Source organism: Myripristis murdjan, chromosome 21 (assembly GCF_902150065.1).
Source record: "Myripristis murdjan chromosome 21, fMyrMur1.1, whole genome shotgun sequence".
Lineage (NCBI taxonomy): Eukaryota > Metazoa > Chordata > Actinopteri > Holocentriformes > Holocentridae > Myripristis > Myripristis murdjan.
Genome location: NC_044000.1, coordinates 6,093,449 through 6,112,025, shown reverse-complemented (window position 1 = coordinate 6,112,025; position 18,577 = coordinate 6,093,449). Strand labels below are relative to the sequence as shown.

At 39.9% G+C, this 18,577-nt stretch overlaps 1 protein-coding gene across 2 annotated transcripts; it reads right to left on the bottom strand.

Moving 5' to 3' along the window:
- Positions 1–7,845: 7,845 nt before the first annotated feature.
- On the bottom strand, positions 7,846–17,544 carry stx19 (syntaxin 19). 2 transcript variants are annotated; one of them, XR_003930315.1, is made up of 6 exons: positions 17,302–17,544; positions 12,727–13,028; positions 11,918–12,154; positions 11,110–11,322; positions 8,406–9,342; positions 7,846–8,344 (listed from the first exon to the last, which is right to left on the bottom strand). XR_003930315.1 is itself a non-coding variant. In XM_030081659.1 (5 exons), the coding sequence occupies exons 2-5, from the start codon at positions 12,943–12,945 to the stop codon at positions 9,106–9,108; spliced, it is 906 nt and encodes a 301-aa protein (XP_029937519.1). In that variant the 5' UTR covers positions 12,946–13,028; positions 17,302–17,544; the 3' UTR covers positions 7,846–9,105. The 2 variants fall into 2 exon arrangements, 1 of the variants encoding a protein (XP_029937519.1); XM_030081659.1 differs by having other exon boundaries at positions 7,846–9,342.
- Between the last annotated feature and the right edge of the window lie 1,033 nt (positions 17,545–18,577).

Below are 18,577 nucleotides of genomic sequence, written 5' to 3'. Positions count from 1 at the left end.
TTTGTGTGCCTGCGAGTGTGTGGCATGCGCCTTTGCCTTCGTGTGTGTTTGCCTGTGAGGCTGAACGCGTCTGTCCTCTCATTACAGAGAGGATTAACCATCAGGGAAGCTCACGGTTCCCCTCCAGCCCGGCACAGAAAGCACTGGAATGATTCAACGTCCTCTGAGACACGTTTAATTCACCCACGTTTCTGTTCATTTTCACCTCTCGTCTGTCCTGATGTGCGTGTGTCAGCTGTGCCAGGGCTGGCTCTCCCGCTGTTCACCTTTATTGCGGTATAAATGAATCAATATTCAACGCAGGAGGACACAAAGGAGGGGTTTTGGAGTTCAGGGGGAGATAAAGCAGTAAATGGATTTTGAGCACATTTTGGCTGTGAGAGGCCTGTTTTTCTCATGTGACTCCAAAAGCTGTTGGATTACTTACTATTGGGGTGCAAAGCACAAGGTGAACTGTTACATTAGTTTGTGATATAGCACTTGACTAGAGGGAAGGCAGACTGGGATTAAATTCAAGGCAGTGGTGATTGTTGGATATCGGTGCCCTCTGCTGGTCCTTTCTGTCCTGCTTGTGGTGTTCAGCAAAAACCCTACAGTAAATTGAAAAGAGTAGAATAAGTTTTAATTCCTAGTTCAGTAAAAACTTACAAACAACCAAAAGTAAGTTGGATAAAAGTCAGGGCTAACAATTTTCCTGACAATAGAGCCTTTGTACAAGAGTAAGTTGTTAGAGAAAGAAGTAGGATAAGAGTTGAGGAGAGAGACGGGAACTTTTAAGGAGTATTCAAAACATCAGATGTCAAATGACAGGATGATTTGTTCTTTTTACATTTTATCAGTTGCAATTTAATTTAATTTCATTTAATTTAATTATTATTTTTGCTAATTTCCTGGTAATGGTTAATGATTACTTGTTAATTATTTGGCAATTTTTTTTTTTTTTTTTTTTTTTTACTAGTTTTCTGGTAATTTCTGGTCATTGTCTTTTTATTGGTTTGATGCTTATTTTCAGATTGTTTCTTCCTAATTCACTCATCACATTTTCGCCATGTTTTTGAGAGAAATCAAGTGCATTTGCTCAGCTTTCAAAAGGTTAAGAAAAATAGATGCACTTTTCTCTGTTTTTTTCTGATTTCTTAATTGACTTCCTTGTGTCCTTTTCTCATATTTTTTTTCCCTTTGAAACGGTGATCAGGCACCACCCAAAAGTGACAAATGTTTCCTGTTTGATACTTTTGTATGCAGAGGTAACCATTTTACAAGTATGACTTTTTTTTTTTTTTTTTTTTTACAGTACAGTACAATTTTTGCTCAATTGCATATCTCCTCCAAACCAGTGTGGATCATCTCAAAATTCTTAATTAGTTTTCTTTAATTTTCAGAAACCACAGCACAATGGAAACCAGGGAATTTGAAGAATTCCCATGCGGTCTGATCAACAAGATGATTGCAAGTTCCATTTGCAGCTGCAGCTGTGGCAGCTTGTGACGACTCAATTGAAAATGTTCCCACAATTTCTGTTGTTGTATTCTTCATCTTGTAAATATCACAAACCCCTCTGATGGTGAAATCAGAATTTGGATTGGAAATCTCTTGTTGGACCACGGGCTATGGGGGGATGTCGTAACCTTAAAGTAAAATAATGGATGTTAAAATGCACAAGTTAGTCAAATATAAAATTTTAAGCCACAGCTTGCACCACAATGTCTTTCCCAAGGAACTGGTAATGCTACAGAAACAGCAGCTTGAAAAAAAAAAAAAAAAAAAAAAAAAAAACACAGAGCACTTTTCAGTGTTTTTTTAGTGTCTAGTAGTGCCTTTAACAGTGGTGATGTATGAGGTTGAACCAATACATGAACAACTTGTTTTCTTTGACTTAGAGCAGTTTCACACATGCTTTACATTAAAGGCAGAGTTCATCCATCCATCCACCCATCCATCAGAAAAGATGAAAACATCTCCTAAGTCAGCATAACAGCCAGAGTGGATACACGCACATGTGTCCGTTACCTTTCACTGTCGCTGCATGGGAGCTCCACACAGGGCCTCCACAGCCATACCTGGCACTGACCGCCTGCTTTCCCCACGTACTTGTTGCTCATATATCACTTTGACAGAATACACTCAGGTTTTGAGTATTATATGTTTTGAGGAACACTCAACTTTTGCCAATAGCTGCTTTGACATTTACATTATAGGCACTGAGCTGACACTCTTACACTGAGCGACTTAAAGGGACTACAAAAGTAAAATAAACTTGAATTCCTGGATGGGAAAAAATTACAAGCAACCACAATAAAGAACAGCAAAAATCAGAGCCTTTGTGCCTTCTGAATATTCCTCTGAGCATAGAGTGTAATAATAAGGGAATTGTGTTTTTTTTTTTTTAAATCTCATTAGATTTAATTGCAAGCAGATAAAGTGACTTTCTGAAAATTTTGATGCAGAACACAAGCAGAGAGATTGCTGAGGCCACATCACAGTGTTCAGGCCACATGTTGGACGTATGGCAAGATGAAAAATGAAGAACATTGCTACTGTAGACAGCTGACATAATTGACTGTTCATGATCACATATGGGATATTTTTTTTTTTTTTTTTTTTTTTTTTAAACTGAAACACTGGAGACTTCACTCATACCTGCTTTCATTTGGAGAACAGTTAAAAAAACACCTTTGAAATGTATGAAAAAAAGCTAAGCAATGCTATTTCTCCATTTCCAGGTTTTTTACCAAATAATTTTCTGGAAATGATTTATGTTTTTTGTTGTTATGTATGTATGTTCGTATGCATGTACATATTGATTTGTTTATTCATTTATTCAAATTTTCAGATCCATTTGTGTGTCTTTTTTTTTTTTCTATATGTATGTACATATTGTTTCCTTGGATTAGATTGGATTGGATTAACTAGTTTCTTTCAAATTTCCATGTCATTTCTTGCAATTTGCTCATTTCCTTGCAATTTGCTCATTTTCTTTTCCTTTTTTTTTTGAAGAAAGTGAAAAGTTTCTTTCTTTCTTTCTTTCTTTCTTTCTTTCTTTCTTTCTTTCTTTCTTTCTTTCTTTCTTTTTTTTCTTTTTGGACTTCCAAAACATTTTCTTTACATTTATAAAATGTTCAAAGGTTATCAATTTTTTTAATTTATTTTTTTGGCATGATTTTTTTTTTCTTTGAAAGTGGCAATAAAGGTGTTCTCGTGCATTTTGAAACACAAAACATCCTGCACAATCCAATCAAATTTACTGAAAAATGTAACACAAGATTTCCTTGCAAGAGCAACTAATTCAGTTTCCAGTCAGATAAATTGAACTGGCGCTCCCCTTCTGCTGGAGAATCATACTTTAGATCCCAGATGACTGTATTTTGAGCTACTTTTGTTGCACCAAGAAGTGCGCATCAAGTCAAAGTGGGGGCGAACACGTGCTACAGGCGCTGTATCCTCGCTGGTATCCCAGTAGCTACTGTAGCTGCCAGTGTCAGACTCTGTGTGATTTATCACATGCTGATGGTCCTGATATGTCTCTGTTCTGAGTTTGATGGGAGTGATAAAACCAGGCAGTAAAGTAATGTCAGCTCTCTATAACCACAGCTGGTTCTACTCACAGGGGGGCTGCTTTGATGTTGTTCAGGCGTTTCGGGAAAGTCTTTTGAGATCCACGCGGTGACTGGCAGGCCAGATACAAGAGATAGGCTCCGAGTCACATGCAAGACGTCGCCCCACATCTCCAGCAGCCACCATCACCCCCGTAAACCCTCCTGCGCCTCAGATGTTCGTGTCACCGTTTAAACTGACATGACTGACGGGCTTCATGTGGAGTGGGAGCAGGAGTGCACACAGTGTGTTACTGTACATGCTACATATGGAGTAGTCATTTAAAAACAAGATGAAAAAAAAAATAATAATAACAAATATAGTGTTATCCCATTCTTGAATAATTAGTGGAGCAACATGATAAAGTGAATAATGTGTTCTGGTCTGGGTTCACTGAGTCAGCCATCAGCTTAGTCAGTTTAGGAGAACTACACAAACTTCAGCCAAATTTAAGTTTCTTAAAAGTCTGCATTTGAGTGAAACTTGTGCTGTACAGTGCTTTGTATTCTCATTAAGTTTCAGATTCATAGAGGTTTCATGATCATGATAAAAAAATAAAAAAAGAATAAAAAATTAAAATAAAAATAGAATATAAAAAGCAAACAAAATGTAAAGATACAGAAAATTAGGTTAAAATTACATTGAACAATACATGAGATGAAAATTGCCATTAAATTAAAAAAGACAAGAAAAAAATTACTAAAAGCCTGCCCTGTTAGATTTTCACAAGGCCAGTGGTTTTATCTATTCACTGGGTTTACCTTGGAAAGTCTCCAGGCTACAGGTTACAGAAGGAAGCTCAAAGCTGGAAGGAAAACTGATTTTGAATTTCTGGAATTCCTGGTAAACAGTGTGTGGGGAAAAAAGAAAAAGTAAACCTTTCACCTACAACAGCTTCACTAATTGCCCCATTGAAACCAAACAGTCAGTGAGTGACAGCAGAAGACTGTGCTGGTACTGTGCAGCTCCCAGGTGTGAGAGGGGAGGTTTGGGGCGAGGGCCAGCCGACCCTGACCGGCCCGCCTGGGGGTCCGGAGCCTCTCAGCTGGTCACTGCTCCTTCTTCCACAGCTTGTGGGAGAGGAAACAGTGCACTCTGCTAAATGTGCATCTAAGAAGCTACAGCTGCCCTCCCTGAGGTCCTCAGACATCCATCCATGTCTAGCAAATGTGTCCTCCAGGGAGTATATTTAGGGACGTCCCGCTGAGTTGCAGCTTTGAAATCCACAGTTCCCATCCAGCAGCAGTTCTTTGTGCGGCCGCTTGGCTGCATAATGCAGCTGAAGTCATGCGGGGGGCTGCTGTGTCACTGCATTACTTCATCTCACACCTAAAGCCAGCTCAGTTTCTCATACATTTCCATGTGCCTCCTATTGGCAGAGCCAAGAGAGAACAGTTTGACGTGCCCCATAATTTCTGATGTCATAAGATGTACAGCAAAGAGAATAGAATAAAAATTACATGAAAGCATGGCTGCAGGAGAGCCCAGACGACTTCTCGGATTTCATTAAGCCTCTGAAGTCTAAGCGGGTCGCCAGTCCACAAAATTCCCCTTATTTCTGTTAAAATAATATTTGAAAATTGATAGTTTGGCCTATGATGATTCCTTTTTTTTTTTTTTTTTTTTTTTGAAAGTGCAGACTCATGTTAAACAAATGAAATAAAGTTAAATTTAAAAAAAGACCTATTTACAGTGCAAAAGCTGATGAAAAGTAAAAAAAAATAAATAAATAAGTAAATTTAAATAGATGTAAAAATATATTACAGTATTTAAAATATATTAAAAATGTAAAGTAAAAAAAAAATCAAATCATTTCTAAAATACAAAAAATAGAGAAAGAGAAAAAGAAAAGAAAAATATTGAGAAAAGAAATTGACAAAAGATAAATATATTATTTAAATAATTTAAAAATGAGCACTAAAGTCAATGCTTTCTCACACAAATAAAAACCAGTAAATAAACAAATAAATTGAATCTTATTTTAGATTCCAATAGGGTAAAGATCTCTCAAGCATATTTTTGCATTTGAAATTATTATCATTAGTATTATTATTATCTTTTCACACCAACACACCCAAATGAATTTTTTGTGAAGCAGGTCCTACATTTTCACATGAAGGAATAACATATTTAAAGTTCTCAACACTGGCAAGCATTTTGTTTTTTTGTTTTTTTTGTTACTGATGCGACATGCTACTTCTTGTAATGTTCAACAAAACTGATATCCATCCATCCATCAATCCATCCATTTTTAATGCCTGCTTATTACACATAAGGGAGCTGATCCCAGCATGCACTGGGCATGAAAGGCAGGAATTGTGCTAAACTGTATATGTCCTCTTGCAGTGTGCACATCAAGACCTCAGTTTACTCCAGCATTTAATGTCTGTAAAAATTTTTAGTGTGTGCAAAACCAATTATATGACCTCCGATTAATCAAGAAGGTTGTCTTGCACAAGTCTGAATTCTGGCTTTGGACACTGACCGTATTTTAAGCACTCACCAATGGTTTCAGTAAAGCCGGGCCACACGGTCTGTGTTTCCAGCTGGTACTTCTCTCAGTGAACACTGGATGGCATTCTTGCTGTTCAGGAACCTCTCAGCTTTACTTCAGAGGCGAGCCAGATGCCGCTCTGCACTGTGTTACACTGCATTATTAGACATTTCACAGGTAAACAAATACATTTCTGTCATCATCTCAAAATGTTCTAGTCTGAGTCAGACTGCTCAAGAAAACAGACGATCTGGTTCAGCAGGAGAGCGGCTGAGTTAGATAACAATAGTTATCTCCCACCTGGACTCTCTACCAGACAGTGAGAGTGAAACAGTGAAAATAACATTAATTCAACCAAACAGGAACAGCAAACTGTGGGCTTTTCAGGCCGGTTCAAAAAGTGTCAGATAGATGTCAGGTCACAGAAAACCACAGTAATAATCAGCTGTGTAAACTTTTTGGAGCTTTAGCTGCTGTGCTGTTCCTGACCAGTCTTACTTATCCATATTATGTTTTCTGGAGCTGCAAATTAAAGGTTAAACATTTTTGGAGAAAAAATGTTACATATCACTGCTGTCCAATAAAAAAAAAAACATGGATTTCCATGTCAGAAACTAAGAAAAGTAGTCTTGCACAGCCTTGTTTTTTGCTCAACATTGTACATGTTCCAATTTATATAATTAGTCTTGTACAGGTTTCATAACCTCAAGGGTTGTATAACTTTCCGAAGAGAGGGGCTGGTAAATATTCAAATTAAGATAAATGAAAAATCATCCAAATTAGGGATACATGTTTTTCACTAGACAGTGGGAACATCTATTTTAAGGAAAAAGAGAAAAACAAACAACCAAAATTCAGCAGTTTAAAACCTATTAAGTATCAGGTCAGATAATAAATATGCAAGCTACTTCTCCTTCAAAAATATTAAATAAGAACAATAATCATTCTTTTTTTTTCATTTTGGCTGTCAATCATTTAGCGCCTTTTAAATTGACAACCATGTTTAATTTTGGGAGAAAGTGACTTTATTTTCGCCCTGACGGGACCTCTTCCAGTCTGGTGGAGGTAGCGGTTGTGTTGACACAGTGTAATGCCATGCTTGATGTGGCCTGCAGCAGCTCTGTCTGATCTGCTAACAGCAGCCAAACCAGAGTTTCCAGTCCGGCTCTGGCACACCCAGTTCACCTGACACCACAGGTCACTGACTCACTTTCCCACTAAAGACCATGACTGTAAACGCCGCTCGCGGGCAGATTTTGTTTCAGTCTGCCAGTGAGCCAGACAAACGGTGTGGACAAACCTTACTGACATTTATCAGCTGGAATGAGTCACTTATTATTTTTCAGTTATTATTCTGACAGTTACGGTAAACTGGTGCTCTCACCATAAATAATAGGTGAAACAAGAGGCTGCGAAAACAGGTGCGGGTCAGCTGTGCAGCTTTCTCCCGGTATTTTTAACCCATCTTTGCTTCAGTGGGAGCATTCCACCCAGTTTAGCTCTATTGTTCCTCTTTTGTGCCGAGCACTTTTTCGAGACATGAACAATGATACTAAGAGTTTCACACAGGTGGCAGCTGGTGCAAAGCATCTGAATAATGCAACAGTTTCAACAGAAATGCGAATTGAAGGGTTTCACTCCACAAAACACTACCTCGAGAAATGAAAATATTGCCTCAAAATTTCAGTCTCAGTATCTCAATAAGACTCAGTAGCTTCAGTCTGTCTGTGCTTAAAGAAACACCCTAAGATAGCAAATGACTCCAGTGGTATTCCACAGCTTTATTGTCATGCCAGCAATCATTTTAACACCTTTTCAATTATTGGATAGGCCACTTTGCAACTAAATTCATTTCCAAGAATGTTTTAATCAAAGTTTGCGGAGTGTTGCTTGAATCTCAGATTTTTTGAGAGTGGATTGCTGTGCTACATTGTTTCACTGAAAGTTTGGACATAAAATGTTCATCCTCTGTAATGCAAATGAGACATCATGAATTGTAGAACAAGGTTTTAAATCATTAAATCTTGTGTAGGTAACTTTTTTCTTCATAATTCTGACAAATCACCATTATGCCCGGAGAGTCCGAGCCAAATGAAACTCACTGAGGAAAAAATCTGGTGTTCCAGGCTGTTCTTGGGGAGGTTATCTCATTCGTTAAAATCTGAATCAAACAACCAGTAGCCTCAAGGAAACATCACAGTCTTAGTCTAGTCACGTCTCGTGCACACGTATGTGCACCACTGCCGTGCATGCTTGCTTCCCCTCCTCAGAAAAACTCTGCCTATCCTACTTTAGCTATAGTAATTTAGCTTAGCACAAGAATGAATGTAGTGGGAGTGACATGGCCAGGGTGCTGAATCTCAGGTGGGTGCTGTTTGAACTGTTTGAATTAAAAACTTTGAAAAGAGTCCGTCCACTCAAAAAGTTATCTACACAAGCTCTGATGTGTACGGCCTACAATATAATGGTTGATTATGCAATGGCTCAAAATCTCTCCGAATGCGAAATGCTTCCCCTAAGCTAAATTTGACTGTGTGCTGAATACATTTACAAACCAACTGTGTGAGCACATGTCCATACAAAAATGAGTGGTCATTAAATATTTGTGATAGACTCAGCAAGTAAGAGTATTTCATTTCTCAAGAGCTATGTGAAGCATCAGTCTTTCTAATCTACTGTAGCAGTCCATGGCAGTGGCCTCTGCTTTGTGACCTCTGTCAGATGACAGGGAAGGTCTCCAATAAACAGCACAGCTGATGAGCAGCACTCACAGCAGCAGTCGCTTCGCCTCCTCCTGTGGAAATCAAGTGCTTCAAATACAGGTAGTGGCCTTTACTTTTCATTGTTGTGTGTGTTCTGCTGAATCTGTTTTCATTGTTCTGTTCAACAGCAGGACCTGATGTCAGACTTGGATATAGTCTCACTCACCCTAAACTGACACTTTTGATCCGTATCACCAAGGTCCAGTATCAATATTGTCCATTGACCAAAACATCAGTTTCCAATGAATCTCTGTGTTATAAGCAGCATCTCCAGGGAGGGCAGCAGCAGCAGCACAGCTGTCGAAGCGGGTTCTTCTTCTTGTACCTGGCGGCCATCTTGAATTTTTCATTGGAGACAATCACATAATCCTGAGTCCTCTCTACATTAGTCTGGATGTGGTCAATATAAGCCCCTTGTTCCTCCACCAGCATGAAAATGTCCATGAACAAATCCCTCAGCTCCTTCATGTTGCTCTCCAGGTTCAACAGCTCCTGATAGCAGCAGATATAATACAGAAAAAGGGGGGAAAGACATAGGTCAGGAGCTGGAAGTGACTTAGGGGAGAAGCTGAAGCCACGAAGGTCTGAGCCCATGAGGGGGCAGCATCAGATCTTGACATAGCACAGTCTGAGCGCTGAAAAAGCACAGGGATCATCGTCTGACTCTGATTGGTTGTGTGATTGATGTGCTGGTTCCCTCGGAAATCTCTTTATGTACAGCAGAGTTTCCCAACCACGGTCTTCGTGACCCAGAGTAGCACTAGTTTTCTATCCTACCAGGTAGTTAATTGCATTCATCTGGCACCCCAGGTCTAAATCAGTACTTATTAGAAGGCTAGAATGAAAAGCAGCATGACTCTGAGGACCGGAGCTGGGAGCCACTGGTATGCAAGTTATTTTATAAGCTAAGAAAGGAGTGCCAGCGCTCACTCTTTGATTCCACAATGGAATATGCAAAGATAGTTATAAGGGCAGTTTCCCAGACACGGATTAAATTAAGACAGGACTAGCCTTGAATTCAGAATAGTGAATCATGGCCTAAAAGGTGACTTTCCAAAACACATCTAAACTTTAGATTAGTTATTTCTGGACGATGGAGTCCTTGATTAAATTTAAAGTGATATGATGCAACAGATCTATGTTTTCCTGGGTTTTGGTGACAGCTTTGGTGAGAAGTGGCCATTGTTTTGCTGTTTTGCACTCGCAACTTGCACTTGCAACCCTGCAGAATAATAAAAACTACACATGGGTTTTCCAGGGATAAAGCCCCCACTGCCCTCAGGAATTTAGAATAACAAATGCTCAGGCTTTTATGAACTGGCTGCGTGTTGAATTACTATTTTATGGATCAACCAGTCAAAGAGAGTATCAAAATGGACATTTATCGACATAAAAGGATTTTCAATTATTACTTTAATTTCTACCCCTGATTATGCTCATACAAGCTGAACTAGATCTTGAAAAGTCCAGCGCTGTGTGGACTGGAGTAGAAGCAGAATGGACGTTTGCCAATGATATAAGGAGGTAATGAAGCTAAACCTGCTTTCTTCGAGGTTTAATTTAGTCCTTAATAATAATGTACATATTATTTTCTATTTGTTTCACTTGTGAAAAAAAAAGTGAAAAAGTAACTATTCCAAACTGACACTACTTGTGTGATTAAACCTTGATGCGACTGAGTGTTGATTGCTTTCACCTGTTCTCACCTAATCCTCCTCTAAACAGAGATGCACTGCATTTTGGTACACACTGATGAAGGCTGTGGAGCCAAAATTATTCTCTGTTACCAACAGGAGGATTAAATAAAACAGTGATACCATCTGTTTAAAAAGACTGTTTCCAAAGGGCTGCACCTTGGATTCATCAAACTATTAGCACTGACATTCTTTGAAAGAGAAGTTGTTTACCCATGGGTTGGATATGGCAAGGTGTAGCACTTACTATACCTTTGCTTAAGTAGGTCCAAATTTGACCTTGTAGTTTTTTTTTTCGTTATAATGAACAGCAAAGATCAGGCAAATTCCCCATGTCTAAAACGAATCACGTCAGGGGAGCTTTCAGGAGCAAGCCCCCCTCTACGCTGATGAGCCACCCCTAATGATTCATCAAACTGACCAACTAATAATAGCCATTATTCATTGCTCCACTTGTCTCTTGAAAATGAGTAGATATAAGCAGGTTTGGCAGTGCCGCTGATAAATGATAGTAGATGCTGGGACTTTAGCCCAGGGTTTAGTGAGTCAATGCCCTTGCCCTTACCTTGTGTCGCTGTTCAATCTCAGACAGTTGTGACCGGGTGATCCTGGCATCATTCAGCAGATTCTCGTTGAAGACCTCCCATTTTCCCGTGGCGACCATCTCATTCACCTCCTCTTCCGTCACCTCCCTTCCTGATACCTCCAGCTGGCGGATAATGAAGTGCTTACAGCGCTCCTGCTTGGTCAGCAAGCCTTCATTATACCGTCGCATTACCTAAACATAATGATAGGAAGAGAGAGAGAGAGAATTAAACAGGGGGTGGAGGAGGTGAAAGGAAATGAGGGGAAAAATAAGGAGACTTCAAATGGGATGAGGCCAGATTGAATTCCAATGAACTGCAGCTGGTCAACAGGTTTTTCTCACAGTGATAAGATCCTTATTAGGTGGGGTTATAACCGCAAATGCAAAAGCTTTCATGAACAGCCTATGTACTGACTCCATATTGCATTGTGTTAATCATTGAGTAACAGTAGCAAAAGGGATATTTATATATATGAAAATCTGGTAAATGATGACTTTTATGACCCACAATCTCACCATTTCAACTAAATCCATCCACAGAATTCCACAATAGTGAAAAGTATTCACCGCATTTTAAATGGAAATACGGTCACAGCCATTGGCCAGCTAACTCACTTTTCACCACAGCAGCGAACACAACAACTGATTGTTTTTTGGAAGTTCTCCCACAACGCTGTCAAAATAAGATAGTCAAAGCAAAAAACTGAAGTTTCACCAACTGTTTACTTTCACATTCTCAAATACAGTGGACATAAAAGCAGAGTGGTGGGGTAGTTATATTTCCTACCTGTTGGAACTGGCGGTGCAGCGCTGCATGCTGGGAGCGCTGGATTCTTGTTGTGACTGCAGCAGGTCCCTGCTGCTCCTCAGTTCTCTGAGCCTGTTTTGAGAGGGCGTCCAGGCGCCTGTGGAGACTTTCGGCCTGAAGCTTGATGTCCCGGGTTATGCTGCTCTCCTTCTTCATCACACTGAAACGACGCATAGTTGCCACCAAGGTCCTCTGCTGTTGGGTGAACTTAAGAACCTGCACACAGTGTAGATTGGAAAGGTTATTTGCTTTTCTTTGCTTTCTTTTTCTTTTTTTTTTTTTTTTTTTTTTTGCTTAAGTGTTTCTTCTGACCACCAATCAAGAGGAACTACATTTTTACACAACTGAGAGAGACAGCATGACCATAAAATCTTGCCATTTAATCTTTTTTTCATGATGTTTTGCATTCTCTTATAGCAACTGTAATCATAATCTTGAATCTTGAATCTTTGGTCCTGTAGTGCTTTTCATAAAACAAAGTGCTTTACAAAAGATTAAAACAACAGATAAAATCCAATAGCAAAAGTGAATAAAATAAGGTAATAAATATGAAAGTACAGCAATGATTAAGGGAAGCCAAAAATTATCATAAAAAATATAAGGGCTCATCTATAAAAATGAGATTTAAGAGGTGATTTAAAAGATGACTTGAGTGCCTCAGGTGGGCAGGTTTTTTCAGAGTGTAGCACATATTAAGGTTTCAAGTCTTGAAGACACACATGCAGAGAGAGATGGTCTCTTTGGCGGTGCTATGAAATTAATGCAGCCTCCATCCAAACCAGCTGTACCTCGGTCTCCAGCTCTGTGATGTCATCGCGGATACGCTGAGCCTCCGTCAGGAAATTCTCAATGATCGGTTCCTCCTCGAACACCACAGCCTGCGGCGTTATGACCCCAACCGCTGCCGGGTCATCACCGTCGCCCTCCTCTGTGAAAGGGTTGCCGTCGCTCGCTGCCTCAGAGAACTCCTGAGCCCTCTGCTGCAGCTCCTCCAAGCGGTCTCTCATTATGGAAGGCCTTGAGGTAAAGCTTGATCCTCAGGACTCAAGGTTTCTACTGTCCGTACAGACGACGCTGACTCCTCAGGACACTGAGAAAAGATGAAAATGAAACCTAAATGGTCCCTCTGGCTAAACTGGGTCATGGCAGCAACACATAGAAATGGGATGCAGCTGGGACGACACAGAATACAAACATTAGGTATGATGAAAGTGTAGAGTTTAGCAAATTGAGACTGAACATGTTGACAATTTAAGTGCATTAACGAGAATGTATGTGGGTGAACGTTGGGGAAAATATGGATTATAGCATTGTTACAACATGCAAAATAACATAATTTGAGAAATGATTATGGAATATTTATGATGAGACAAATGTAACAGAATTTAAAATATATGCTAGACATGGATAGATATTTTTTAATGTTCTTGTAATGTAATTTATAATTATTACAAATAGTATTTCTGTTAAAAAAAAATAGTAATTTTACAAATTTCAGTTTTACAAATTTTACACACACACACACACACACACACACACACACACACATATATATATACAATTCATGTCTAATACCTTGGTAATTTTCTGGTCCTTTTATGGTGACTTTCTTGTAACTTTTTACTAATTTCATGTTAATTTTCTGGCCCTTTCTCACTAATTTGCTCATCGCCCATGTTTTAGAAAGAGGTCAAGTGAATTTGCTCAGGTTTCAAAGGGTTAAATGTTTGTAAAAAGCATCTGAAGGAGTTAAATATACTTGTACAATTATAAACTTGCATTAAAAACACAACCGTATGAATGGCATATGAAGTAGGTGGAACCAAGATATGCAGTAAGAGGGATGCTGGAATGTAAAGAAGGCAGTTTCCAGCAACATGCATGGTATGTATATGAATTGTATTCACATAAACAAGTTCTGTGCAGGCCTCTTGGTGGAGCTCACTCCTTGGGACAGTGGCTTTCAATAAAGGTCCCACAGCGGAGCTCACTCCTGAGGACACAGGCTCTCTGAGAAAGACCCAGGCTTCCCCACACCTCTTGTCTTGCCACCCAGGCCAATACAACATGCAGTTAACTGTGTACTCTGGTGTGTCCAGCTGTAGTCAAAGCTCGATCAGTGTTTGTTTATATAATTAAAATTTCATCTGTCATGTCAGGGGCCCAACTGATGAGGCATGGCCGCTCTCTGCTGATACTCCAAACACTGAAATGTATTTTTAACTGTATGAAAACAGCATGAGACGAATGAGCAGAAAGTTTATCTGCCACATCAGTCACATTGACTCCAGCTCATTTTCCCATGAGAACATGTTGTTTGTGTTTAAGCAGTTGTGCGCTTCCCTTTGCCAGCGATCGTCTCATGCCTCTGAAACAATGACAACCCTAGGAACAGTGACCTTCTTAGTGAGCACGTGCATATGCACAGACACACACACACACACACAGCCACATTCTGACAGATCTGACTTTTGTTTACTGAGACGATAGAGGCTTGAATTAAAAAGGGGCACTTTTTAGCAGCTACTAAATATTGAACACATTTCACTGTCAGCTTCAGAGTGTAAATGTGTGCCTGAGAATCTGGCAGTTAAGCCAAAACAGAATTAAACAAGTTCTGTGGCTATGATTAAAACAATGAGATACACAATGATTAACCTCCATGGTGCAGCAAAACAGCTCCCAAAATAACACTTTTAGGACATAAACAAATGTGAACAAAGTGGATTATGGCAAAATAAAAACAACTAGTCCCGGGAGCCTTTTTTTTTAAAGGAATGAAACCTCTCTGTTCTTTTATTTTCCTACTTGAACTGGAAAGTAGATCCGTCAGGTAGCGTCTGCAGCAAAAGTCTGCATAGTAACCTTGCGCCAGGAAGACACAAAATGATGGTGCACTTTGTCACTGGACAAAGGGAATTTTTGAAACACTAAAAATGGTGGTACATCAACATAATATACACAGCTAGCCACTCACCCTTCCAGAGTTTTATTTATTTGCGTAGATATGAGACAAGCTCAGAATAAACTGCTCAACACCGCCAAATCAATACAGACGTAACGGCATGCCTTTGTAAAACTAACTCTATGACTAGATTCTGTGCTTGATATGACTTTTTACAGGTACCACGGCAATGACGTGGGCTGCCACAATGTTGGAATATTGCTGTGTGAATAACACATGCATGCAAGCACTAAAGTCATTCAGAAAAAAGTTTCTACACAATCAAATGGGACTGGGGCTTGTTGTTTTCTATAGGGCCCTAATGCACTCCCCTCATGTTGGTCTATGTGCCAAAAGTGTTATTGTGGGAGTGTTATTGTGCTGCTCTATGGAAGTGAATGGAGAGATAGAAATCCAGTGTTGTGGATTAGCAGCCCAGGGGAGCACAGAGCAACTAATGAGGGCATTTCACCACCATGAGGACTCATATCACACCCAGGTAACTACACAGTCTACCAAAGTTCAGTTTTGCTGTAGAGTCTATTCAGCCACAATTCCTGTGCATTCAAAAGGAAATACTTACTTTTTGAAACGGCCTTAGCAACAGTGGGCTTGGGGTTTTGGAGAACCGAAACATAACCTTTTGGTAGCACATGTGAAGTGAAAAGAGTATTTGGCTGCAGAGAAATGGAGCATTGCAAATCACAGACTATCCCATTACCGGATGGATTTCAAACAGGAAAGAGCCTATTTTGTGTGTGGGTGTGTGTGTATGTGTGTGTGTGTGTGTGTGTGTGTGTGTGTGTGTGTGTTTGTGCATGTTTGTGTGCACACAGTCCATGCACACAATTTTGTTTTCTCATGCTTACACAGTGACTATGTGTGCATGACTATCTGTGCTTCAGTGTGACCATGTTATGTGTTTGTTTGTGTGTGTGTGTGTGTGTGTGTGTGTGTGTGTGTAGGCATTACAATCTCCTCAGAGCTTAGGAAGGTAAAAGTGCCCATTGTTTTCTGAACTGATCTCTCTCTCTCTCTCTCTCTCTCTCTCTCTCTCTCTCTCTCTCTCTCTCTCGCCCTACCCAGAAGAGCTGATTAAAGAATTGCTCAGCGGATTTTGCTGCACATTCTCCTGTGTATAACCTAAAAAGCTGGACAAAAGTGGAGCGTGCCTCCACCCTGGGCCTCGTCTTTCCCTAACTGATTGAAAGCTTCTTCTTTGTTTGTGTGTTTTTTTTTTTTTTGGGCTCAAACAAGCCAAAAAACACTTTTCTGTAAACACTTTTCTCCATGTGATCCATCTGCTCTTGTGTCTGCAGTGATGAGGGAAATGACTGTGCTGACATTCTCTCATCTCCATACAGGTGCACAGTACAGCATGGTGTATTTTAATACAGGTCAAACAACTGCACTCTGCCTGCTGGTTCTATTTACTCTGATTAAAATTTGGTTGTTTCAGTTATGCTCTAACTGCTCTAGATGTAGTGAGGGGGGAAAGCCACTCAAACACATCTTATCCATCTGTTTATGAGCAGAAAACAGTCTACCTGTCCATATTAAAAGACCATACCAGTGGTTTTACATGTGTAGCTACAAAATGTATAAACTCCACATTTCTGCTAATCTTTTCCCAAAACAAGCAGTCATATTTTAGAACTGCCATATCATTTTTCCTCCCTTTTTTCCAGCTGTTGGTTTCCATTCATTCCACTACGATATGAAAATGAACTGTCAGAGACTTCAGACCTCCTTCACACCAGTATTTCATCGCCATAATAAAGTCGTCCACATTAGTTTTCCTAAAAGCAGCAGCACTGTTGTGTTTTGATGACTTGAAGTTGGGTGGAGGGAAGCAGTTCCCCTGATGAAAAATAGTCCACAGGGAAACATTTGCTCTTCACAGCCAATTATCGGCTCTATGGTTCATGAATAGTGACAATTTTGTTAGCAGCAGAAGCAGAATATTATAAGGTGGGCGTTTCAACCAAAATGTCACATATAAAAATGGAGGTATTTATATATTTATATGTACCCTGGCATGATTTGTAAAATCAGTGTAAAATGTGAGTAAACTGCAGTAAATGGGCCAAACATTCAAAAGCACCCGTATGGTCCTTTAATAAACTGGCTTATATGTATATTAAATGAATTCAGATCATACATCATAGTGCCAATGACAACAGTACCAATAAGTACCAATAATATCAAACTGAAGGCGGTTACATGAATATAGATTATTTTCAGTACAAAAAAAGTTATGTTTTTGTTAAAATATGTTATACAGGTTATAGTTCATCCACTGTTCTCTTTAATACTACATCACTGCTCATACAAGATCTTGTCATGACATGTTTATAATATGAAAACACAGATGTAGTCAAGCGGTAGTGATCATTCAGTTTGAAATGGGGACATTTACCTTAGTGTTGTTAGCAGTCCAGGAGGGGCTTTTTGTTGAGCGCTCCCATTCACAGTTGACCAGGAATGTGTCTGTGTCCTAATCCAAGCCATGGGAGTGTTTTCCTCCAACTTCACTGAGAGTCTCACATTCTTTAGTCTCATCGGGTCAACTGTGGATCTTTTTACACTCAGCCAGTGCTCCTCAGCCGGGAGCTACAGGTTTGTGTCCGCTGTTACAGGCTCAAAGTTATGCCATAGCTGTTTTGTCAGGATAGTTACACTCACAAGAAGGAAAAGTTGAGGAAGTCTGGCTGAGCCAGTCTCAAGCACCTCCCCTTCTTTTGAGAGGCCAGGCTGCAGCCAATAAGACAGGAGGAGAGCAGGGGCTTATTTGCTTATCTGAAGAAAAGAGAGGTGACGTGATTAAGTAAATGATGGGGAGAGACAGCATGTGGAGCACCGGGAGCATGTAAACCCTACCCTCAGGCTCCGTCCTGAATAGGAACATAGAGCAGAGCCAATAGAAATGCATTGTGTACATTGTTGAAGCACAACAATAGGGATTATGGTTTGGGTGTCAACCAGGGCGTTGGGCTTCAGATCGGCAGAGTTCATTTTTATATGAAATGTCTGCATTCGCAGCATAAGCCCCCTTGGTTTGGGGGCTATTGTACTGCTTAGGCCCCAGTGACTCCGCTGAGTACTTTTGACAGATTTCTACCGACAAGCTCCCTGAAATCCAAGAGCCTTTCAAGGCGGGAAGGGACACAGTCACTCTCTGCTCTGCTGCATAACACCCTGTGAAAAGCTGTTTGAAGTACAGTGTCAGATGGAGAGAGAGGAGAGACAAGTTTTGAGGATGAGAAGAGTTTCAGGAGGGGGACAAGAGTTCAGTATACGTCACTTCATACTTTGATGGCTGGTTGCAGAGTTTCTGTCATTTTTATATTGCTAGAGCTGGGTGAAAACCTTGTACTGTATCTCGGAAATGTCGACTATGAAAAATTGCTTTTAGTGTGACGGCGAGGTGGAATGTAAATCCAGCTAATCCCAGTTTACTCACAGGTTTATTTGCAAAATAGACTTTTCCAACCTGTTTGCGCTGGCGTGATCTTTATTGCCCAGAAGCATAAAAGATATTAAAGTGTTATAAGGAACAGATGGTGAATCTAATGATATCTGAAAATATAATTCCTTTCGGGATTATGTTGATATCTGTTTGCTTCTTGATGATGGCCAACTGGAGATCAAAGTTCACCCTGTGGTTCCCTAGAAATTTTTCCAACTTAAAGCTG

Bases quoted from the DNA above. Each gene is read 5' to 3' on its own strand.
- stx19 (XM_030081659.1), bottom strand. From the start codon at position 12,945: ATGAGAGACCGCTTGGAGGAGCTGCAGCAGAGGGCTCAGGAGTTCTCT. The intron at 11,323-11,917 runs GTAGGAAATATA...CATTATGTTTAG, and splicing joins TGCACCGCCAGTTCCAACAG to GTAATGCGACGGTATAATGA. The intron at 9,343-11,109 runs GTAAGGGCAAGG...TGCTGCTATCAG, and splicing joins AGATTGAACAGCGACACAAG to GAGCTGTTGAACCTGGAGAG.